Source organism: Pseudorasbora parva, chromosome 3 (genome assembly GCF_024679245.1).
Source record: "Pseudorasbora parva isolate DD20220531a chromosome 3, ASM2467924v1, whole genome shotgun sequence".
In the NCBI taxonomy this organism is placed as follows: domain Eukaryota; kingdom Metazoa; phylum Chordata; class Actinopteri; order Cypriniformes; family Gobionidae; genus Pseudorasbora; species Pseudorasbora parva.
Genome location: NC_090174.1, coordinates 57873417 through 57898447, shown reverse-complemented (window position 1 = coordinate 57898447; position 25031 = coordinate 57873417). Strand labels below are relative to the sequence as shown.

The following is a 25031-nucleotide window of genomic DNA, read 5'->3' as shown; positions in this document are numbered from 1 at the left end:
ACACTCCATCAGTCAGGGTGAGAAGAACTGTTGCCAAACATAGAGCTAACGATTTGACAGCACAAACTAGTGCTGTCAAATTGATTTATCGCGATTAAATCACATCCAAAATAAAAGTTTGTGTATACATAATATAATACTGTATAATTATGTATATCTGAATACACACACACATACATATTTAAGAAATATTGCATGTATATAGGCCTACTGTAAAAAATAAAAAATAAATATATAAGTATATCAAAGTACGCTGTTCTTCTGAACAATGTCTTGAACGACCGATTTTCCTCAGCTTTCAAATGCATGTTCAACAAGTGTTGGCTTCATCCTTAAATAGGGGCCACCTGATTCACACCTGTTTCTTCACAAAATTGATGACCTCAGTGATTGAATGCCACACTGCTATTTTTTTGAACACACCCCTTTCAACTAATTCAACTAATTGCCCAATTGCACAGCCTTAAGAGCGTGCATATCATGAATGCTGGGTCTCATTTGTTTTCTGACAATCTACTGAACCTACTGGTAACTTGTTTGCCACGTAGCAATAAAAAATATACTAAAAACCTTGATTATTCTGGTTAGTCACATTGTACTGCTATTATTTTGAACAAGACTGTATATATATTTCATTTATATTGTATAAATGTCAATATTTTATATATACATTTAAAAAATGGCTTACATGCATGTTTGTGTATTTATATAGCTTTACATGATAATTATACACAGTACACATATATGTAAACACACACTTTTATTTTGCGATTAATTGATTTGAAAGCACTAATAGAAACATAATCACTGCAAAAATGATCCAGTCATAGGGCCAAATTTACTAACAGGTTGCGCCAGCAGCACAAACCCAATTTTGGTGTTAAAAAACTGGATTTACTAAAGACATGCAGTGAAAAATTTGCACTGAAAAGGTGTGGACAGGGTTATTTTTGCGGGTGACTTTATTGCATATGCATTTGTAGGTGTTTCCCTTTCAGACAAAAAATGTATGTGAGTGAGGAGAGTATTTAAATGAACCATGTGAGGTAATTAACTAAGGTTTGTGCTCGTCAATTTACTGGTATTTGCGCCATTCTTTACCGCCCAAAAAAGCATGTCTTATCCCTTTGCACTCACCACTGATCTATCGATCTGTCTGTCTGTCTGTCTGTCTGTCTGTCTGTCTGTCTGTCTGTCTGTCTGTCTGTCTGTCTGTCTGTCTATCTATCTATCTATCTATCTATCTATCTATCTATCTATCTATCTATCTATCTATCTATCTATCTATCTATCTATCTATCTATCTATCTATCTATCTATCTATCTGTATTTATATGGATTGCTCATTGTGTTCTAAACTGCCATCAGGCATAATTGATGTACAGCCAAAACATTGATCTAAAATCACACGATTTGCAGCATATAAATCTCACGGGATTAGTTTCACAATATACGTATGTAAATTAATAGTTACTTCAGATCTTTTCTGTAATGTTTATGGTCTTTTCGGAGAGTATGAGTCATATACTGAAATCGTTACTCTATAGAACAGTGGCAATCACACTAATTTGCCCTGTTTCGTAATCATCTGGCCCATAGACACTTAACCATTTGCGTATTTAATTCCAAAAAGATACTTACTTTTTTGGCCAAGCAGTGTATACGGTATATATACACACACAATGATGTGTCTAAACATTATGACCAGTCCCAGGTGAAGCGAATATTGCTGATAATCTTCTAACAAGGTCACATATAAGGATCTAGGTAGATTAGATGGTAAGCAAACAATCAGTTCCTGTAATCAACGTGTAATATGGAGGAGAAATGGACAGGAATAAAGATCTGAGTGATCAAATTGTTATGGCAAGGCCACTGGGTCAGAGTATCTCTGAAACGACAAGGCTTGGGGGTTGCTTCCAGTCAGCAGGGGTGAGAATTATCCAACAGTGATCCGGGGAGGGACAAACCGGAGACAAACCGGTTTTGGGTGCCAAAGGCTCACTGAAGCATGAGGCCTTTAAAGGCTGTTTGGTCCAAGCCAACAGAAGGTCTACTGTTGCACTTCGGCGCCAGCACTCTGCCCGGAAACACACCTCCACATTTTGATTGGTGGATACAGGAGGAATGTGCCACAACACAGTGCACTGAAGTATAGCAGCAGAACAATCAGTGTCTATGCTGACCCCTGTCCACCATTGAAAGCCCCTACAATGGTCCGATGAGTGCATGGATGGCAGTGTACGTGTGCGCTGTTTACATGGGGAACACATGGCACCAGGATCACTGTGGGATGATGACAGGCCGGTGGAGGTTGTGTAATGCTCTGGGCAATGTTCTGCTGGGACATCCTGGATCTGGCCATTCATGTGGACTTCAGTTTAACATATGCCACCAACCTAAATATTGATGCAGACTAAATACACCCCTTCATGACACTGGTATTGTGGCTCTTTCAGCGGGATAATCCATGCTGCCATGCTGCACACATTTTTCAGGATTGGTTTGAGGAACAGGATGAAGTGTTCAAGGTGTTGCCTTGGCCTCTAAATTCCCCAGATCTCAATCTGAGCATCTGTGAGATGTGCTGGACCGATAGGTTCGATCCACGGCGGCTCAAACGTAACCTACAGGACTTGAAGGATCTACTTTTTTTGGGTAATTAATCTTTGGGATGGTTAAATAGGGAAATTGACAACATCAAAAAATTCCAACATTACAAATTATATTTTTAATTCCTATTTTGTTGAAGATCAATTTTAGACATTCAAGGAAAAGAGATATAGTTTAATCTGACACTTGAGGGATTACAGACATTTAGGACTCTATGGGGAAAAAACACATTATAAAAATAAATGTAAAACAAAACAAATGATCAATAATAAATCAAAGCGCAAACTGGCTTGCCATACAAACTTTTCAGAAAATAATCACACTGAAATTTGCTTACTTTGTTTTGAAAACTGAAAAAGTGAAAACACTTAATTGCACCATCCTGGCTATGTCAGACCTGAGTGTGGCAATGATTCAGTCGAGGAAATGACATCGCTGGTCACCAAATCTGAGCTAATAGAGTGAATCTAACTTCATCAATAATTGTAACAGTGGAGACTTACTCTCATAGTGGTGTTCTTATAGATCTGTTTTATATTCTGATCATAGGAATATTTTGTACAGTGAAAATGTCACTTTCAAATATCACTTTTCATGTGTGAAGTTTATGTAAAACTCTCCACTAATCATGCAGCCTTTTATAACATATTGAAAGAAATTGATGAAACAGTATTCTGTGGCATCCAATAACGTTTGAGGTGAAAGACAACCTTTGTATCACTAGAAGATTTTCACTCAGGAGTTGTATCGTGCTTTTGACCATGTGGGTTTTTGGAGAAAAGAGAAAGAGGGACATTTGAAGTCTATGATCTTTTCCGTCTGCCTTCCAAATTTCTGAAATTGACTGGTCGGATCTTCATCTCCGCAAATGGAATCGAATGCTCGTGGCCTTTCCAGTGGAACCAATTGATGCCCTGTGAATTAAAATAGTTGAATTAAATTTAATTATGTAACAAAACATTTAAAAGTTGCCTAAGTAGGAGTGGTAAGTATGTCATTACTGTGCTCAAGTATTATTTGGGGGGTTGTACTTTTAACTACACAAATACTAGGAATTTTACTTAATCATATTACCACGTAAAAACTAATTTTACAAATTATAATATAATTCAGACCACTGGTAACTGTGATGCATATCTTTCCTCTTCTTTTTTTTTTTTTTTACAAAGATTTATTGGTAACAATTTATATTAAGGTTCCATTTATTATATTTAACTATATTAGTTAACATGATCTAACAAATACTTCAAAAGCATTAATTATTATTAGATGATTTCAAAATGTACTAAGACAAATATTGAAATCAAAAGTTGTAACTGTTCATATTACTGTATTTAATGGACTTGAGCAAACATGAACCAAAAATGAAGCAAAAACAAAGATGATAAAATACTGTAAAAACATCTATTGCTCATTGTTAGTCAAGCATTGCAACTCTCTGAATAGTTTTAGTGCTAATGGATACACACACATACACTGCTGTGAGTGTGTAAGATATGCTGCTGCTGCTGCATGAATAGACACATATAAATCTCATAGCAGATCTCACTGCAAAGAATGCTCTTCTTACTTAGTCATTTTGTCTTGTTTCTAATCTAAATATCTAACAATTCTTAAATCAAAAAGCATTTACTAAATAAGTTAAATGACATAAGATGACATTTGCTTAAAATAAGCAACTATATATCAAATAACTGTACCTGAAAAACTAAGTTTATTTAATTTGTATCTCTATCGTATGTGTCCTATTGTTTGTTATTAGTTTCTTTGTTCTTTTTTTGTCACAAAAATAAAAAACCTTTTAATAAAATAAAATATATCATGAAATACATTTTTGGTCATATTGCCCACCCCTGGTTGAAGCTTCTTAAGTGTATGAAAAAGTTTGAGGGAATTTTGTGATAGATACTTAGTTGTGGTGTTTGTGTGTGTGTGTGTGTGTGTGTGTGTGTGTGTGTGTGTGTGTGTGTGTGTGTGTGTGTGTGTGTGTGTGTGTGTGTGTGTGTGTGTGTGTGTGTGTGTGTGTGTGTGTGTGTTTGTTTGTTTTTGTGACATATCAGGACAAAAATGTGTATAATGACATGTATGACAGGTATAACAGAAAAGGGTGACATATGAGGACAGTACCCCATGTCCCCACTTTTAAAAATGCTTATAAATCATACAGGATTTTTTGAGAAAGTAAAAATGCAGAATGTTTCCTGTGATGGGCAGGGGCAGGGGCAGGGGCAGGGGCAGGGGCAGGGGCAGGGGCAGGGGCAGGGGCAGGGGCAGGGGCAGGGGCAGGGGCAGGGGCAGGGGCAGGGGCAGGGGCAGGGGCAGGGGCAGGGGCAGTGTGTGTGTGTGTGTGTGTGTGTGTGTGTGTGTGTGTGTGTGTGTGTGTGTGTGTGTGTGTGTGTGTGTGTGTGTGTGTGTGTGTGTGTGTGTGTGTGTGTGTGTGTGTGTGTTGGGTAGGTTTAGGGGCAGTGTAGGGGGATAGAAAATATGGTTTGTACAGCATAAAAAACATTACGCCTATGGAATGTTCCCACAATTCACAAAAACAAACGTGTGTGTGTGTGTGTGATGCCTATTACATTATATGAGACATTCTGTTACTTAACTTTTATTTAAAACAGCCAGTAAAATTCATTTTGATATCAAATGTAATTGGCCAAAACCATTCTTTACTTTTGTCTCTGAGTGGAGAATATTATTTGATGTATTTCTTACTTTGCTGTGACTGGCATCTCCATATTTCCCCATCAGATTCACTCGATGGCAGTTTTTATACCAGAACGCGCCCTTGTAGGAGAGGGCGCAGTTGGTGACGGCAATGTCATTGTCATTGTCATACGTGGAGAAGGGTCTGTTCTGGTGATACGACAAGGAATCGCCTTAAGAGACACAAAGACACAACATTACAAGCTAAATATTACTAAACCTTTGCAATCATTGGGTATGAAATATTAGAAATCAACTAAGAAAGAAGTAATATAAGGTATGCACGTATTCAATGTTGAAATGATCTTTATTATGATCTTAATATTTGCATGATAATATGTACAAGTAATACCTTGAAGGGCATTAAAAATGCAAGACACATTGCAGGTCTAAAGACTTTTTAAAAAAGTTGTCGCATTTTTAACACAGAACGGCATCATGCACAAGATGCGAGAGGCATGTGCAATTGTCAAAGACGTCCATCTAGCATGTATTTACACTGAAAATCAATGTAAAAAGCATTGGATAAAAATGTCTTCTGAATGCATAAACATATGTGTAAATGCTCAATGTAATTCACCTGCGGTACCACTGTATGTACCAATCTGGATCTTGTAGCGAGACCGAGGGTCTGTGATGGAAAATTTATCGTAAACTGCAAACACACTCTCTTGTCCGTCACGCAGGTCCACGCGCATCTCATACTGACCAGCCGCTGTGATTTTATGGAGATTCGACAGTCCTGAAAGACATCAATGAACAATCTTTGTCAGTGAATGCCGATTCAGAAATGGACTGAGTAGATTCACATGTTATAATGACATTAAATGGAGTCCCACCAAGCCAAAACTCATCATTCGCGTCACCGAATCCTGCGGAGTAGTTCCTCCAGTTCCTGTAGAATTCGACCTTGCCGCTCTGACGCCGCAGGAACACCTGTGGAAAAAGATGTTAGAGTTTTTGACAATCACTAGGACACATTTCTCAATTCATACGCCAATCAGTTCTCCTAAACAACTTTCAGCTTTTTCACATTTAAAATGCACTAAAACTAGCAAAAATACTTCATACATGTTTTAAATCAAGTCATTCATCCATAACACTAGCAAAAACTGTCCTAAAATGACCTCAAACATTAGCAGTTAGCATTATACAATGTTAGCATGGATTAACACATTGAAATCTTTTAAGACGCTGATATCAACATGATAGCAAACATGCTAAAACATGCTGGCAATGTGTTAAATCACATTAGTAACATGCCAATCGTGCTAGCAACATGCTTAAACATGTTATTAACATGCTAAAACAAGTTATCAACATGCCAGTAACATTTTTTGCATTTCTGAGTAAAACCTTCAAACTATTCAAAGATGTTTTAAACTTTCAGACCTGGCTTTATCAATCCAACATTTAAGTTTGTCATCAAAAAGTCTAAAACGAGAATTTGAGTTTATTGTTTGAAGCGCGAGAGGCGTCTACTCTTCCCTGAGCTTATGCTACACCTACATCCTAAGTCATGCGTCGGGTCAGAGGTCACTCTTCAACCGAAACTAGACTCGCATATGGCCGTTACCGGAAGCCAGTGATTATGGTTTATAAAGTGATTAATATGGATATTTTCCTGACCAAAAAAAACATTCTTTATTAAATGCTCTTCCCCTTGGAGCTGTATAGATTACTTTTTATCTCCTCGTAGATTTGAAGTCAATAAGTATCACTAAATAAACACTGATACAAACAACATAAGAAATGACATTTATTTAATAATAAATGTACAACACAGACCAATGCACTCAGAGACGCACTGCTTAGGTCTGATTTGTGTTGAAGAGCCGCTAATAAAGTTATTTATTCACATAATGCTCTCTCTTTTTAAAGTGTAATGTCAACATTTCTATTCACTGTCTAAAGGACTGAAGTCTGTCAGGTAAAACACAAGCTTTTTTGATGCAATCAATCAATCTCCAAAGTTATCTATTACGTCTAAGGCTTCTGTAAATGTTTAGTTTATATGTACAGTGTTATGTACAGTTACATGGGCCCCACTATTAGGTGGCCTTAACTATGTACTTACATCAAAAATAAGTACAATGTACTTATGTGTTAATTTTGTCTTGCAAAACACTTGCTCATGTTGAGGTGGGATATGGGTAAATGTGTGGTGTGTGTCAGTTTAAGGGTAGTGTTAGGAGTAAGGGAAGTGTCAACAGAGTAATTATAAATGTAACTACAGAAATTAATTATAGACGTAATTACATACAGCTAATTTTAAAAATGTAAGTACAATGTAAAAACATGTAAGTACACAATAAGTGCATTGTATCAAATGATTCATCAAAAAATGTTAAGGCCACCTAATATAAAGTGAATCTGTTACATTTGTTGTATGTAAGTTGCTTTACGTCAAAACTAGGCTAAGTAAAAAAAAAAAAAAAGCAAGTACACACAGCTCCTCTAGACTCACCATCCAGCCTCCGCCGTCAGTGGTCATGTCGCAGTAAACCTGGACCGGTTGTTTCTCATCCCCGTTTATGTAAATTGTGTACGGACCGGAGGACGTCTCTCCATTCAGCAGAGCTTCTGAGCAGTCCTTGGCGTTTTTGTAGAGCGTGCCAACTGCACACACGAAGAATCACACACTGATAATGAACATAGATCACAAGAACTACAGAATGCTGTGCATCAAAACCAATGCAAAATCACTGACATCATTTATAAGGGTTCGTAGACAGTGAGTGAATTTTCCCTCACAGTCAAGACTGTTTGATATAAGTCACAATACTGCACAAAAATTACAATTTGACTGCCCAATAAAACAGTAAATAATCTTTTTGTGTTTGCTACCATAACCATTGCTCATAATAAGGGGTTAAAGTTGGCATTAAACAGAAATTGCAAATGGTTTCCAACAGTGTGGCGATGTATTCCCAGAGTTATTAACATAAATCTACAAAGCAAAGTTTTTTATATTTTCATGTAAAGTGTGTTATATTATCTTGCCATTAAATAACAGAAAACCAGTTTACACTGAAGGGCCATTTTCCCCTCTCCTGGAAAGTCATAGAAATGCTTTTGAATAGAAATGCTTTTGTGGACTTTTTTTATTTTGCTGTTGGAGCAAATAGGAATAAGGTTAGAGAACCTTTTCATGATATGCTAATATTTTGAGACAGGAATTTTGGGTTTTCATGAGCTGTATGCCAAAATCATCAGTATTAACACAATAAAAGACCTGACATATTTCAGTTGGTGTGCAATGAATCTAAAATATATGAAAGTTAAATTTTTATCATTACATTATGGAAAATAATGAACTTTATCACAATATGCTAATTTTTGAGAAGGACCTGTATATGGGGAACATATATATATATGGGCTGTGAAATAGCAATATAGTTAATTATTTGTGCTAAATAAAACCAGCTCTGTGTGTGTGTGTGTGTGTGTGTGTGTGTGTGTGTGTGTGTGTGTGTGTGTGTGGTGTATATGTGTGACCTGGTAATCCCTACGTTATGGGGGACAAAATGTCCCCACAAAGATGGCAATATCCGAAATACTTGTCCTTGTGGGGACATTTTTAGGTCCCCTTGAGGAAAACATCTTATAAATCACACAGAAGGAGTTTTTTTGAGAAAGTAAAAATGCAGAATGTTTCCTGTGATGGTTAGGTTTAGGGGCAGGGGCAGTGTAAGGGGATAGGATGTACAGTTTGTACAGTATGAAATCCATTACGCCTATGGAAAGTCCCCATAAAACATGGAAACACGACGTGTGTGTGTGTGTGTGTGTGTGTGTGTGGTAAAGTGACTGACCAGTGGTGAAGACAGTGCTGATACTCTTGCTCCTCTTGTCCTCAGAGACGGCCTGCAGTCGGACGGTGTATTCTGTGGTGCTTCTCAGATCGGACAGACCGTGTGAGGTGACAGATGGGTCTAGATTCACTTTCTGTGATTACAGACATCAGTTACGCTCTGAATAGCAGTAAAAACACATTTTCATTTTGAATAACTATTGCTATTATGTACCATGTGGCCCTGGACCATAAAACCAGTCATACCTTAAGTCACACAGGTATATCTGTGGCAATAGCCAACAACACACGGTATGGGTCATAATTAAAATGTTTTATTTTATGCCAAAAATACTTAAGATATTAAAGTAAAGAGTTCCATGAAGATATTTAGTACATTTCCTACCATAAATATACAAAAATGTATTATAAGTAGTAATATGGGTTGTTAAGGACTTGATTTGGACAACTTTAAAGGGGATTTTCGCAATATTTAGATTTATTTTCAGATTCCAGATTTTCAAATAGTTTTATCTTGGCCAAAAATGTCCTATTCTAACAAATAATACATCATATGAAAGCTTATTTATTCAGCTTTCAGATGATGTAAACCTCAATTTAAAAACAAGTGACCGACATGACTGGTTTTTGTGGTCCTGGGTCACATATGATGTATACTTCGCTTGTTTTTGTAATGTGCTATAGTGCTTTGAGTAAAAGAAAGAAACATTATAAAATGGATTCATTATTATTGCTGTCTAATCGTATCCAGAAATATAATTCTATAATCTGCACAATAAACAACACTCTCCAGATGTTTAAAGTTCTGCCATGATTTACTAATGCATGCAGGTTATATTAGTTATATATTGTACATTGTATACTGTACATTATTTTAAATACATGATTCAAGTCTGTCATTATTTACTTCTTTCATGTACCACAGTTGGCCATACAGGTTTGTTAACAACATGAGGGTGAGTAAATGAGTAAAGAGTGAATAAAAATGTCATTTTCGGTTGAACTATCCCTGTTAGCACTATTTGTAAGTTGAATGTAAGTTTTGCAGGTTATTGTGCCTGTACAAAAACAGTCTGTTATGCTGCTTTATATTATATTATCTTAATGTATTATTATAATAATGAACAAATCATAAATCTTGTTTGCAGTGCAAATAGTTTTACTCTTTACTGCACTTTATTCTTCTTCTAGTTATTTACCTATAGTGGCTAATGTATTGGAAGAACATACTCCGTGTTGTAAAATAATGTGGATATGGGTTTGAAAGTTAGTGGTATGAGAGAAATGGCTGACCCTGACATCCCCGTCAGACGCTTCAAAGGTCAGGATATATCCGCTGATGGCTGCCCGGGGCGGCTTCCAGGTGAGCAAAGCGCTTTCTGTCTGAATATTACTGGCAACCAGATCACGCGGAGCATCCACATCTGCAATCACATTACATTCATGCTTATTCAGCCAATAAGATGACAGATGACAGTGTTTTCAGTTTCTAATCGCTAAACTTCAAACACTGATGCATTATGGGAGAATGTATTTTTATTTACAGAATTGTTGTTTTGACCAAACAGAAAAAAAGTCTTGAAATGAGTTGTACAGCAGTTTTATTATCCAGGTATTTGTTACCAATGTTTGTATTTAATATCAAATGCTATAGGCAAAACATATAACATGTAAAATGTATTTTTAATTTTATTATTAACATTTTTTAAATTTCATTTTATTTTGTAAATTTTTTGTCATACATTAAATGGTTTTTATTTTCAATAGATATATGGGAGAAATTAATAGGAAAAGTCTTAAAAAAATAAAACAAATAATTAAAAGCTAATAATAAGCATATTTATTATTATTATTATTTTGTAAAAAATATTTTTGATACATTAAATGTTTTTTATTCTCAATCAGAACACATATGAAAAATAAATAAGACATTTCTTAAAAACATTAAAAACTGTGTTAAATCTGTTTTTAATATGTATTATTATTATTATTATTATTATTATTATTATTATTATTATTATTATTATTATTATTATTATTATCATTATTATTATTATTTATTTCATAAATATTTTTTGTGATACATTAAATGACTTTCATTCTCAATCTGGACATTTCTTAAATAAAAATTATAAGCTCCGTGTTAAAGCAGTTTTTCATATTACTATTATTATTATTATTAATCTGTAAAATATTTTTTTATTATACATTAAATAATTTTCTTCTCAATCAACGCATACAAGAAATTAAAAAGACATTTCTTATATATAAGATATATATTTCTATATATATATTTCTATATATATATATATATATATATATATATATATATATATATATATATATATATATGAAATAATAAATAAAAATTGATTTAACATAGTTTTTAAGAAATGTCTTTTTTATTTCTTGTATGCGTTGATTGAGAAGAAAATGATTTAATGTATAATAAAAAAATATGAAAATATATATATATATATATATATACACATTAAAAGCTGTGTTAAAGCTTCTTTTCATAATTATTATTATTATTTCATTAAAAATTGTGATACAATAAATGGTTTTTATTCTCAATCAGGACACATGAGAAATGAATGGGACATTTCCTTAAAAAAAAACATTACAAATTGTGTTAAAGCTACTGTTAACAGTATTATTATTATTATTATTGATTTATTTTTTGTAAAAAATGTTTGTTATGCATTACATGGTTTTCTTTTTTCGATCTGGACACAAAAAATAATTACATTAAATTAAAAAAGAATCTCACAAAAAATAAAACAAAAACATTAATAAAAAGTAATCTTAAACACTTAATATTAATATTGATGCGTTTTGCATTAAAAAAAAACACTAGCCTACAAGCATAACAGAATTGCACTCTGATTTTATATACAAATCCTGGCAGTTTTATGAAAACTCTCCAATAACTCAGTGCAGCTGTACCTGCTGTGGCCTACAGGGGGCACTGCAGCCCCAGTAATGGCTGAATGGCGCCGGACGCTCACCTGTTGTGAAGTCTGTGGTCGCTGGAGCACTTTTCTCTCGGTTTCTTATGGCGTGAACACGCACTGTGTATTCAGTGTCTGGAGCCAGTGAAGTCATCTCAAACTCCACGGTGTTGCCAGAAACCTGCTCTGATATCGGTGGCACTTCAGAGAAAATACAAGAAGCTCATCTATAAAACTTAAAGTGATAGAGCCTAAAACACATGAGAAAAAAAAATGATAATACAGTAAAACTGAATAACAGGTGTGCTTTTTTCAAGGACTACAATGTGTATTTTGGTGTATCGGTGACAGCAGTGATACTGAGATATCTACAACTATTTTTGCTCTACTCGGGGTGAGTAGCTGTAGGGACAAGTCAAAGAATGAATGAATAAAGAGAAGCTTAAAATAGAGCGAGAGAGAGCCTCTGCTGGAGGTTCCCACCAGTGTCTGCGCTGTATGTGATGACATATCCATCCACTGTCGCCACTGCAGGTTGCCAGAGCAACAGCGCCTTCGTGTCAGTGACATTGACAGCCGTCAGGCTGCGTGGCATATCCAGCGCTGTAGTAACACAAATAAATTCATCAAAAAATTAAACAATGAAAATAAAAAAGGTTCTTTTTTATGATATTATTTGTTATATATCAAATAAATATTATATAATATATAAAATATAGCTTGTATAAAATCAATATTGTTATGTATTAGTTATGGAACGGACTTGAGCGGAATAATTACACTATTAAATTGAATTTGTTTTCATAATTGATGAATTTTATGGAATTAATTTATTATTGTGAAGCTGCTTTAAAACAATCTGTATAAAGTGCTATAGAAATAAATGTCACAACTTATTCTGTTACATGTCAAAAACAAATAAAAATGATATATAAAAAAATATAAATTATATATAGCCTATTAGTTAAACAAAATAATATTTTTAAGGTAAAATGTTATATGCTAATTAAATGTAATATATATATATATATATATATATATATATATATATATATATATATATATATATATATATATATATATATAAGATTTAAATAATTGATATTATACTATAAATTAATGTCAAATATTTTCATCTTTACATACGAATGTATATTTGAATATGTTGTCATATATTTTCAAAGTGTTTACAAACTTGTGTTACATGCGATTAATCAGAATTAATCAATTTGACAGCGATTATTATATATTATATTTATAGTGCTGTCAAATCGATTATATATATAAAAGTTATTCAACTGACCTGTTGTGAAAGTGTCTGACACTGGTTCGCTCTCCTCCAGACCTTTCACTGAAATCACTGACACCTGATACATCTCCCCCGGAATCAGATCCGTTAGCGAAACCTGAGATTGTGACCCGTCCACCGTCACAACCATGGGAGTGCCTGGTAAGAAGAGAAGCAATAACGTATGAATTTACAGTATAGTAGAAGAATAGACACACACACAAAAAAGTGTTTTTAGTGGTCTTTGTTTCCATACTAGACTGCATATCTATAGTAATGTGTTGAAGCATTCTTCAGGGTTTTAAGAGTAACAGCACTCGCCTCCTTGGACTGGTAAGTATGTGATTCTGTAGGAGTCCGGCTGGGCTCGCGGTACAGTCCAGTAAACCACAGAGGATGTGTCCCTGATGTCCGAGAAACGAAGATCGCGGAGAGCTCCGAGGCCTGCCAGACAGCAATGCAAATATATTTAACAATGTCATGAAGAAAACACTGAAAATTGGGAATATGTTCCACCCAGCGTTCCGGATGGTCATTAAGACATGAAGTTTATTAATACAGCCACTGGAAAACGGACAAAGAAAGACCAACAACTGCAGGAGAAGCAGGCCTGGTGCAATGAAAAAGGCCTAAAAGAAAGATTCGTTAGTCATAATAGTGCAAGTTTCCATTCAAGGAACATCCACAAATGCTTCCATTTGTAACATGATCAGTCATGCCAAAATCATTCATCTGCATTCCACAACTTTAACCTGGAGCGAGACAATGACAAAATGAAGGCATGTTATGTAGATCATTTACATAAACCAACACAAAATCATTAGTTCTCAGGGCATGCGGACAAATGAACATCACTTTCCCAACAACCATGTGCAGAAAATGCAACTTGATGGTTTAGTAGTGACATGAACATCAGGAGACTTTCCTCTGGATGCATGGACATACACAGCGTTCCTTTGTGAGAGGAACGGAAGCATGCAAGGTTAAAGTCAACATCTTACTTTACGAACATGTCAAAATGTTTTGTCTCAGCTTCTAATGCACCCACTTTCAAAGCTACAACCAATATTTGGTTCTTGTTGAAATAAAGTGCTCTTGTGCCTCTTTTGTATGTCACTTTGGATAAAAGCATCTGCTGAATGCATGCATAAATACAAGTAAAATGGCTTGCAAACAGAATCTTTGGACAATCTGTTGACAAATTGAATCTTTTAAAATGACAAAGAAACTATCAGAGGGCCACAAAAGCACTGTTTCTGTCAGTACTGTTCCAATCTCAGCATTTGCTGTTGACTTTAACCCTGGATTGAAACATATCATGATAGATACATTTCAAATCACGGTGCACCAGTACCTGTTTAGGACGAAGAGTGTTATTTAGTGGTTAGAGATCATACTTCCACCACATCGCAGCCAAGAAAGCCCTCTCAAATCCAGAATGATGCGAAAGGCAATCCTATAACACTGAACACAATACCTGTTCTCGCAACAGCAGTAACGGGTTGGGAGCGATGTTCCAACGTGACACCGTAAAGCTCAATTTCATACTCAGTTCCCCCCAAAAGCTGTGTTAACACTTTGGTTCTTTCATCACCCGGCACAATGAACTCTCGAGGGTGGGAGAGCTTTCTCGAATCTCTAACTTTGAGCACAAATCGATCAAAAACGTCGTCTTCTGCGGTCCAGGCCAGCCGGAAACCCTCAGGGGTGACGTCCGACACGAAAAGGTGCTCAATCTCTGGTTCTGCCTCTGATTGACAAGGGGAAATGTGTCTTTTTCTTGTTTTAACAAGTTCATTTCCAACTACCTGCCGGTCTCCAACCATTCGACATGCATCAAGCAGTACGACTATTTCTTGTGTTAGTGAAACCCTGGACACATAACAGCGATGTATACACATCTCTTCATGATTTTTGACACCTGTATGGCATCACAAATCATGCATGCCACTTTCACAAGACATCATTCTACTGTAGAAAGATTTCATGCAAGACTGTTCATCATCTACATCCTCAGGCCTCATACTGGTGAAATAAACCTTGATGAAACCTGATTTAATATTGATGGATAGTTTTTGCCAGCCATTTAAGTAAACAAGTTTTTTTTTACAGTTTAAATATGGCATCAGACGTGGGACAAGCGAAGCATGTATTGTTCACTAGAAACAAAGCAAAAGACTTTCTCAAGGGAGGAGACCTGGCAAATAAACAAAGGGATAGTGTTGAGGAGGTATAGTTGAGTTTGTAGGAGTTTCCCAACCAAAGCTTAGACCAAATAGTATGTCATCTTCTAGAATATGGACTGTGATGTCTAAGAGGACGTGTAGACACAGGACATGCTATTGGTTAATTGCCATCTCCATAAGCATTATAGGTCATTTTTTATAGGTTTTCTAGTATTTTGAGCTTTTTTTCGTGCAGTCAGCGATGGAAGCCGCATCTGAAGCAGCGTATATACCATGAAAAGGTGCATTTACATAGACTTTTTAATGTGGCATAAATGTATTTACATAACAATCACCATTTTTGGAAACAATCTAACACATGCTCAAAGGTTAAACAAACAATTATATTAAGGTTTGTGGCCTGCAGAATGAGGCAGAAGGACCGGTCCCATTCTCGCGGTCCATCTGCCTTGTTCTGCTTGCCACAAGGTTATTTTCCAGGTAAAATGAGCTTGAAACCAAATACAATTACTTGAAAAGCAACATTGCATAACATATTCAACTGGTGTATTATGTCTTCATGTACTGGCAGATGTTTTTATAAACTATATTTTTTTTTTACTAAGACCAAATATAAGATGCATTCTCTGCAAAAAAATAAACATTAAATATGTTATGCATCTCATTTGCATTTAAAGATACATGCACAAAAACAGCATGTTTTCCCTTCCACTCAAATGGCCATTTGCAACATGGTATAATAAATGATCTGTGAGGTATCTTAAGCTGAAACTTCAAACACATTCTGGGGACGCCTGAGACTTATATTACAGCTTGTAAAAAATAATAATAAAGTGTTGGCAGCTATTAAACAGAAAGTCTCCTACTCTAATGAGAGTTAGCTGACATGTAGTGGCAAACTTACTCAGAATGTCTAAAGTGGGCCATCAAAATAAAGTGTTACCAATAACATTGTTTCCATCAACATTGATTTTTAAGCGACTGACTGACTGACTGACTAATCAGAATCGGAAGCCGCTGGGGGCGAGAAAAGCATGTTGAGCATATCAAGTGCGTACTGTATGGCAACTGTACAATTTGTCAGGTCTTTGTCAAGATATTGTGTGCCTATCATATTAAAGAGAAACTATCAATCTTAAACATGTCCTGTGCATACAACCCCTGGGAACATTTTGAGCTGGTGGATATTAAAAACATTTTGCTACACAACAAGATAAAAGCTACCAAGCTTGGGCAGTGAAAGCTCTGAGGTGAAGGAGTGACATGCAGTTGAAAAGCAGAAAGCGGTACCTGTAACAGCCACTGTGGTGATTGGACGAGACTGTAACCCCTTCCCTGACACCCCGGTCACACTGACCTCATAGCCAATGCCAGTAATCAGGCCCAAAACTTCCAGTAAGGTCTGGTTTCCTGGCACTACGAACTCTTGTGGCTCCAGCAGCAGGCCAGAGTCCGACACCTTTACCTGAAAATGGCTGAAGCCCTCAGTGGAATCTGCTTCCCAGGACACCCGAAATCCGAATGGGGTAATATCCGAAACGGTGAGGTTTTCCACTTTAGGTAATGATGCTGGGTTACGTAGTACAGGATTCATTTGGGTCCCGTAGTTGCAGTGTTATAGGAGGGGACAATACAGGGTGAGGATGTATAATTGATTCTGCAGTGATTGCAAGGTCAAAATAGCTTGTTATATGTCACTTATTAATTTGTCATTATTAAGCTATTATTGTATGAGCTTTCTGTTTTTTCCATGTAAAATAACTGAATATTTAGTGGGTGCAATACAACTGCATGCATATGCAATGACAAAACTGGAATGAATCAATCCAATCATCCATCTGTGTTACTATAATTAAACAATATGTGATCAGATCGATGCAAATCTACTTTCTTTCATGTAATGAATGCACAATCATGTAATGTTTCAAGCACAGCCGATTAAGTTGTTTTAAAGTTAAAAAGAGAAACTGCACTTAAAGATAAGCCTATAGTAATATATAAACTATATTGCCAAAAGTTTTGGGACGCCTGCCTTTACATAGTTGGCCCACCCTTTGCAGCTTTAACAGCTTCAATTCTTCTGGGAAGGCTTTCTAAAAGGTTTAGGTGTGTGTTTATGGGAATTTCTGCCCATTCTTCTAGAAGTGCATTTGTGAGGTCAGGCACTGATGTTGGACGAGTAGGCCTGGCTCGCAGTCTCCGCTCTAATTTATCCCAAAGGTGTTCTATCGGGTCGAGGTCAGGACTCTGTGCAGGCCAGTCAAGTTCCTCCACACCAAACTCGTCATCCATGTCTTTATGGACCGACCCTTTCTGCACTGGAGCGCAGTCATGTTGGAACAGGAAGGGGCCGTCCCCAAACTATACCCACACATTTGGGAACATGAAATTGTCCAAAATATCTTGGTATGCTGAAGCATTAAGAGTTTTTTCACTCATTCCATGAAGCTCTCTACACACTGTTTTTGAGCTCATCTGAAGGCCACGTGAAGTTTGGAAGTCTGTAGCTATTGACTCCGCAGAAAGTTGGCGACTTCTGCGCACTGTGACCCTCAGCATGCGCTGACCCTGCTCTGTTATTTTACATGGCCTACCACTTTGTGGCTGTTGTTCCCAAATGCTTCCACTTTGTTGTAATACCACTAACAGTTGACTGTGGAATATTTAGTAGTGAGGAAATTTCACGAATGGACTTATTGCACAGGTGGCAACCTATCACGGTACCCTCACACATTCTTTTACAAATTTTTGTTGAGGCAGTCCGCATAGGAGCTTGATTTTATAAACCTGGAACACCTCAATGATTTGGCAGGGTGTCCCAATACTTTTTTAGCAGTATATATATTTAATATATAATTAGTGAAGTTTGTTTGTTTTGTTTTACCATGCACATTATTCTCCATTGTTGACATAGGGCAAAAAATAAAATAAAATTAAAATTCACACTTGGAGTAAAAAGCGACTTCGGGGTCATTAAAATAACTCATAGGCAGTTTCAGAAATTAACTCAATGTAGATGTGTTAGTTCCATTTGTTAAGTCCTGATTTGTTGTGATTAATAAAAGCATGAAAAACGTGCACAGTACCTGTACTGGTATTGAAGTAAATTGATGGAGTTTGACGGCCACGAGACAGACCATAAAACACTATGTCATAGACCGTAGAGTCCATAAGACCCATGACGGTAACATTCCTCTCTGCGCCTGACAGCCTGAGCTCTACAACATCATACAGCTGCTCGCGGTCAGTGATACGAGCAGCAAAGCCATCAAAGTGGCCTGACAATAAGCTCCAGGACAGCCTCAAGCTATTCGGGAGTGTTTCAGACACCACAATGGGGCCCAATTTAGGCTTAGGTTCTGAATGAAAGAAAGTATTAGGTACTGTTACAAAACTGGAGGTTTAATACAGTAGGATTATTCTGGTTTATTTGCCTTAATGTCTATAATAAGCATCTGTGGTCAATTTCCACAGATAATAATTATGACTCAGCCCTCAGTTTGAAAGATGCCACAGAAAATGCATAGGCTTTTTTTGGGATGTAAATTTATCATTCAGTGGGACTAACTGATTTTCCCACTTCAAGGACAAACTTATTACTAGGTTTGCTAGAACAATGGCATCAAATCACTGATAGAAACTAGTGTTTCACTTTAAATGCTTAGTAATAAGTAAACTAGGCATATTGGCCAGAATAAGATGCAGTATGGACCTGATTTTATCCCACAATTCAAAAGACTATGGAGTGAGTTGACAAATTAAACATAACTAGTGCAAACACAAGACTGGGAAGCCAATATTGTATTATTTTATAATATTTTAGTCATAAAAAACTACTTTAAATCATGCTCTCTTGTATTTTATGCCATACCATAAAGCTAATTTCCACCAAAGAATTAAATAAATAATAATTTAAAAAAAATATGTAATTGTGATTTGTTTTAATCTGCACAATTCTGAATAGAGAGTTTATACCTCACAATTCTGACCATCCCTTACAAAACATAGGTACACATCAAGGTCATTTATTTTAAGCAAACTTAAAAGGTTACTTCAGCGATTCGCATGGCTTTGTATCAGTAGAAACTCTGGAGTATATTCAAATGATTGTGTGTTTTCAACGCGAGCATGGGGGATGAGATCAGACTCATAGTTCAGCTCGCAGCTGCAGGCATTCATATAACCGGAGCTATGCTGAGTAATGTAAGTGTTTTAACTAGGGCCGGGACTTTAACGCGTTAATTAAGATTAATTTATTACGGGACTTTAACGCGTTAATTAATATTAATTTATTACGGGACTTTAACGCGTTAATTAAGATTAATTTATTACGGGACTTTAACGCGTTAATTAAGATTAATTTATTACGGGACTTTAACGCGTTAATTAAGATTAATTTATTACGGGACTTTAACGCGTTAATTAAGATTAATTTAGTACGGGACTTTAACACGTTAATTAAGATTAATTACACAAAAAATAAATAACAATTTTAACCACACTTATTTTTGCACCGCGGAACGTTTTTCAATGAATGAGTTTCTTCGACGGACCGATTATACTAGAACACCAACTAGCGCTCACGACAACAACAAACCATAGTGAACATGAACGAAGAAGCTGATGAGAACGCTTTGCTTGGTCCCGTGGATGGGAAATTTTGTTTTAAAAAAACGAAAGGATGGAAGCGTCGACAAGAGCATGGTTGTGTGCAAGCTATACAACAAGGAATTAGCGTATCACCGCAGCACATCGAGCCTCAAATATCACAAATATGCTTTTGCTACACTTAATGGCAAACATTGCACTGGTCTGCTGGACTGAAATCAATAAACAATATTTTGTTGATTAAGCTTATGTATTCAGTCATTATTCAATGGTATACTAAAAATCCATGTGAAAAATTACTTCTCACTGTTCTCAGGTCAAATATTTATATGAAATTAAAATGCGATTAATTTCGATTTATTAATTACAAAGCGTTTGTGCTGTGACACTCGATTGGCTCACTCACATTATATTGAACACACACATTTATTTTTTAACTCTAGTGCTTGTTTTCTAACTGAACTGATTTTATGAAAATAAACACGGTGGGAAAGTGATCCAGTAGCGATGGCTTTGGGAGTGGCCTCGTAGGGCAGCGAAGGAATTCTGGGAATTGTTGCCTTTCATCCCCATGAGACAAAAATACATTTTCTGTCTTTTCTCAGTCTAGAAGGCACCAAATTAAAAAATAATTTAATGACCGAGTTTAAATACAGATTCATCTTCCCAGCGCTGAAGTACCCCTTTAAGTAAAGTTCAAGCTTATTTTTAAGTTTACTTAATGAAGCAAGTATACTAAAATAAATGTACTAGAATGTACTGTTCTATGTAGTATACTTGTTATAGTACTCTCTCAATACTACTTGGAACTAAATTGGCTCACTTTTTAATGTATAAAAGTTTTACTTAAAATACCTTTAAGTAGACTTTAAGTGTAACAGAGTACACAACTAGTTTACAGAGTTTTTGTAGTTTACTACAGGTGAACTTATAGGTATACTGCTAATTTTTATTTTTATGAAAGTACACTTTGAAATATACTTTCACTAAAAATCTAGTTCAGTAGTTTTATTCTGCAAGTATAATTGCAAGTTTTCTTTATGTGAACACATAGAAGGGGGGAATCTCCTCAACCATCACCAATGTGCAGCATCCACCTGGATGATGAGACGGCAGCCATATTACACCAGAACGGAGGCCATGATGATGGACAATCCTAACACCGATTAGGAGGCCATGATGATGGACAAAGGCCAATGGGCAAATTAGGCCAGGATGCCGGGTTACACCCCTACTCTTTATCGAAGGACATCCTGGGATTTTTAACGACCACAGAGAGTCAGGACCTCGGTTTAACGTCTCATCCGAAGGACGGTGCTCTTTGACAGTATTGTGTCCCCATCACTATACTGGAGTGTTAGGACCCACACAGACCACAGGGTGAGCGCCCCCTGCTGGCCTCACTAACACCTCTACCAGCAGCTCCTGGTTTTCCCAGTTGGTCTCCCATCCAGATACTGACCAGACTCAGACCTGCTTAGCTTCAGTGGGAAACCAGTCTTGGGCTAGCCTACAGGGTGATATGACTGCTTGCAATATAAATTTAGATATTATTTTTGCACTTGAAGTATACTATTGTGTACCCATCTAGGTTTAATGTGGTTTTTAAGTTTCATAAAAAAGCTTGGTTTAAAAAAAAATCTCAGAAAAAGACAGAAAGTCAATTTGAAAAACTAAAAGTCCAATTTGCAAGATATAAACTCGTAATTGCGAGAAATATTCAGAATTGTGCACTGTACAAATAAAAATAAATGTCTCCAATTGAAAATTTTCTAGTGACTGATCACATCAACATTTTTCAGTTGGCCGAATTGAAATTCTGTGAATTGATGCAATTTAATTCACAGAAATTCAATTTGGCCAGCTGAAAATTTTTAAGTGATCAGTCACTAGAAAATGTTCAATTGGAGACCTGATTTTTTTTTACAGTGTGAGATAAACAATTGCAATTACCCTTTTATTGTTTTATTTTGTGGCAGGCTTCCATTGCAAACCAATTCATCTTAATTCATTATAAATGTTTAAAGCATATATTCTGAGAACTCAAAGCATGCGCTGCGGTACCTGTGGTTACTACAGTTGTCAGGGCAGCTGTGTTGACTCCACCAGAGGTGGCATACAGCTTGATCTGATATCGCGTGTCTCCTCTGAGCCCGGTCAGCACTGTGGAGCGGGCACCTGCGGGCAAGGTGCGCCCCGTCGCCTGCGTGGGCAAAGCAGACTCTCTCACCTCGACTATAAAATTATCAAACGCCTTCTCTCCCGTCCACCAGGAGAGTGACACTGTGTCTGAGGTAATGTTTGAAACAACTAGCCCAGACAAGTCAGGCTCTGCCGCTACAGGGGGAAAAAGCCAGCCATGACGTTTTGTTTAGTGTCTCTTTCTCTGATGCCAGTAGTTTTAGAGATGCTAACAGTCCACCTAACAGCCTTGGTTAAAGAGATAGTTCAGCCAAAAATCCTTTACTCATTCTCATTTTGCTTCACTTCAAATCTGTATACATGCTTTCTTCTGTGGAAAATAAAAAGAGATATTTTGAAGAAAGTTGGTTGTTTTGCAAAGTGATGGCGAAAAATCAAAAAGCTATGTAATCCCAGCCAACAGTCTCAGGACTTAAGCTATTCTTAGCCTTAGATTTCACACGCACTGAACATTGGCTGAACGTCTGATGCATATTGCATATACTTTTTTAGAAACACTTCTGGAGCTTCGAAGTCGTCATCTGATTGGCTGAATTCTACAGGGTATCCTCAAAACGTGTGAGTTGCGTTCTTTAACTATGGAAAGTAGACTGGCCTGGAAACAAATGCCACAATTTCCACTCCAAACCCTCTCGTGGAAGAAAAACACTGTCGCGCTTACAACTGTGACAATGAGCGCTTACCATGATCAACTAAACGCTAGATTTTCAAAAGTGAGTGAAGTTCGCAGTTCCATTGTTGCAGTTAACTCCAACAATTTTCTTGAATTAATAATTAATAGATGCACGGCGGTCTGTTATTGCAGGGACATCGACTTTACGTGTTCATGCCCCTAAACATGACGCAGAGCAAAACTAACTGTGATTGGTTGCGTTACATGTCTATCAAACATCCTCTTGGGTGGTCCTTGACCAATGAAGGCTGTGACAGTCCAGACCTTCTGTCATCAGTCTGACTAAGCGAGATTAGACTTTAGCTAACATTCTGGCAGGATTCTCACAAATTTAAGAACATATTCTAGTAACATTAATAGAATGTTATCTGTTTTTTTTATTTTTCCCCAAAACATTAGCCCAATTCAAGTAACATTTTCCTGAACCATTTTAATTGGACATTTTTTAAATGTAACTACTTGCTTCAAAATGTTCAGAGAACATTCAAAAGTAACATTCCCATAATGTTTGCAGAATGATAAAATGCAATGTTGCCGCGTAACCAAGAAAAAAGATATAAAACATTTTTAAACAACGGTTTAAACATTCTGAAATAACTTAAAGTAAATTTTCATAATTTGAGATATAAACACCACTTTTAGAGAGATCTTCAACATACAAAGAAGAATAAAAAGCATGCAGGTTTGGAATGACAAGAGTAAATAAATGTGAACTTTTTGGATGAACTACTCCTTCCAGGCCTGATTTATCCAGTATAAACAAACGGGGGGAAACAGCAAGGAAAAGAGAATTCCAGTTACCTGTGGAGGCGACAGCACTGACGGAGTCTGTTCTCCTTCCCTTCATAACTCCAGTGAGGTAAGCTATATAGTCAGTAGTCGGCCGTAGCCCAGTGATTTCATATGACTGTGTACCGTGTGTTAGGTTATATTCAACTGGCTCCCGGTGCCAGCTAGAGTCTATAATCTCCAGGATAAACCTCTCAATATCTCCTCTCGTGTCATTCCATGAAATGGCGAAGCTCTCTGATGTAATATTAGACACATACAGATTGCCAACCACTGGAGCGCTATCTAAAGGGAGAAACGTTATTGGAACAAAAGTAATGTGTAGTCGCACTTACTGTACAACAAGGCCGTAACCATGTCTTGAATATTGGGGGAGGAGGTCTTTTTATTTAAATGAATTAAATAAGGATTAAAAGGGATTTAAGGGAATAAAGGAAAAGAAAAGAAAAACGTTAAAAGAAGTTAGGTCTGTACGCCAGGGACCTTTGTGCATGCTCATGAGAAACTAAAATGATTTTTTGTGTTTGTGCATAAACATTTCTGTTTTGTTTATAAATGAACAAAGATCTAAAGCATGCCATAAAATGGGCTGATGGCACATCATGGCCGCATGCATTGTACTATTTGCCAAGTTCAAGGGTCCATAAAAAAGGGCTGATACAGTAAAAAAAAAGCTCAAAATTGGTCTTTCATTATTGAATTTAACCCAGAAACCATGCCAAAAAATGTGCTTATTGTCATATGCATAAATTGAATGGCTCATGAAAAAACATGGGGGGGGGGGGGTGTCATGTCTATGGTTGTTACGTCCTTGCTGTACAATATGCATTATTTGCATGTATAATTTGTTTACCTGAGGAACTTCTGACAGATTAATTGTGGAAATGATTTGCCATTTACTGTAAGAACTAATATGCGTTGTTAGACTAAATACTGACTAGTGTTATTTGTGCTTGCTGGATTAGGCCTGTTTTACACATCCCACATCTGCAGCATGCAAAAAGCACATTTATTTTTGCATGCATACAGGTTACAGCAAATTTCAATATTTTATTCAGAATATAACATAGATGACATATCACATGTTTAAACTGAGAAAATGTATAATTTTAAGGGGAAAATAAGTTGATTTAAAATATTATGGCATCAACACATCTAAAAAAAGTTGGGACAAGGCCATGTTTACCCCTGTGTGGCATCC

The 25031-nt window shown here is 36.4% G+C and overlaps 2 protein-coding genes across 3 annotated transcripts in view; one reads left to right on the top strand and one right to left on the bottom strand.

The window, feature by feature from the left end:
- The window catches only part of crybb3 (crystallin, beta B3), a 783391-nt gene that overhangs the window by 240743 nt on the left and 517617 nt on the right, over positions 1 to 25031 (top strand). The window lies entirely within an intron of this gene.
- The window catches only part of tnca (tenascin Ca), a 117929-nt gene continuing 95614 nt past the window's right edge, over positions 2717 to 25031 (bottom strand). The window contains exons 17-32 of the mRNA XM_067439634.1: positions 23843 to 24115; positions 22231 to 22503; positions 18645 to 18917; positions 16849 to 17127; positions 14850 to 15122; positions 13694 to 13816; positions 13388 to 13531; positions 12568 to 12687; positions 12142 to 12285; positions 10424 to 10554; positions 9132 to 9264; positions 7784 to 7935; positions 6156 to 6252; positions 5897 to 6058; positions 5326 to 5489; positions 2717 to 3527 (exon numbers count right to left, since the gene is read on the bottom strand). Coding sequence (XP_067295735.1) covers positions 3417 to 3527; positions 5326 to 5489; positions 5897 to 6058; positions 6156 to 6252; positions 7784 to 7935; positions 9132 to 9264; positions 10424 to 10554; positions 12142 to 12285; positions 12568 to 12687; positions 13388 to 13531; positions 13694 to 13816; positions 14850 to 15122; positions 16849 to 17127; positions 18645 to 18917; positions 22231 to 22503; positions 23843 to 24115 — 2852 coding nt within the window. The 3' untranslated portion in view covers positions 2717 to 3416. The remainder of the gene's footprint in view (positions 3528 to 5325; positions 5490 to 5896; positions 6059 to 6155; positions 6253 to 7783; positions 7936 to 9131; positions 9265 to 10423; positions 10555 to 12141; positions 12286 to 12567; positions 12688 to 13387; positions 13532 to 13693; positions 13817 to 14849; positions 15123 to 16848; positions 17128 to 18644; positions 18918 to 22230; positions 22504 to 23842; positions 24116 to 25031) is intronic.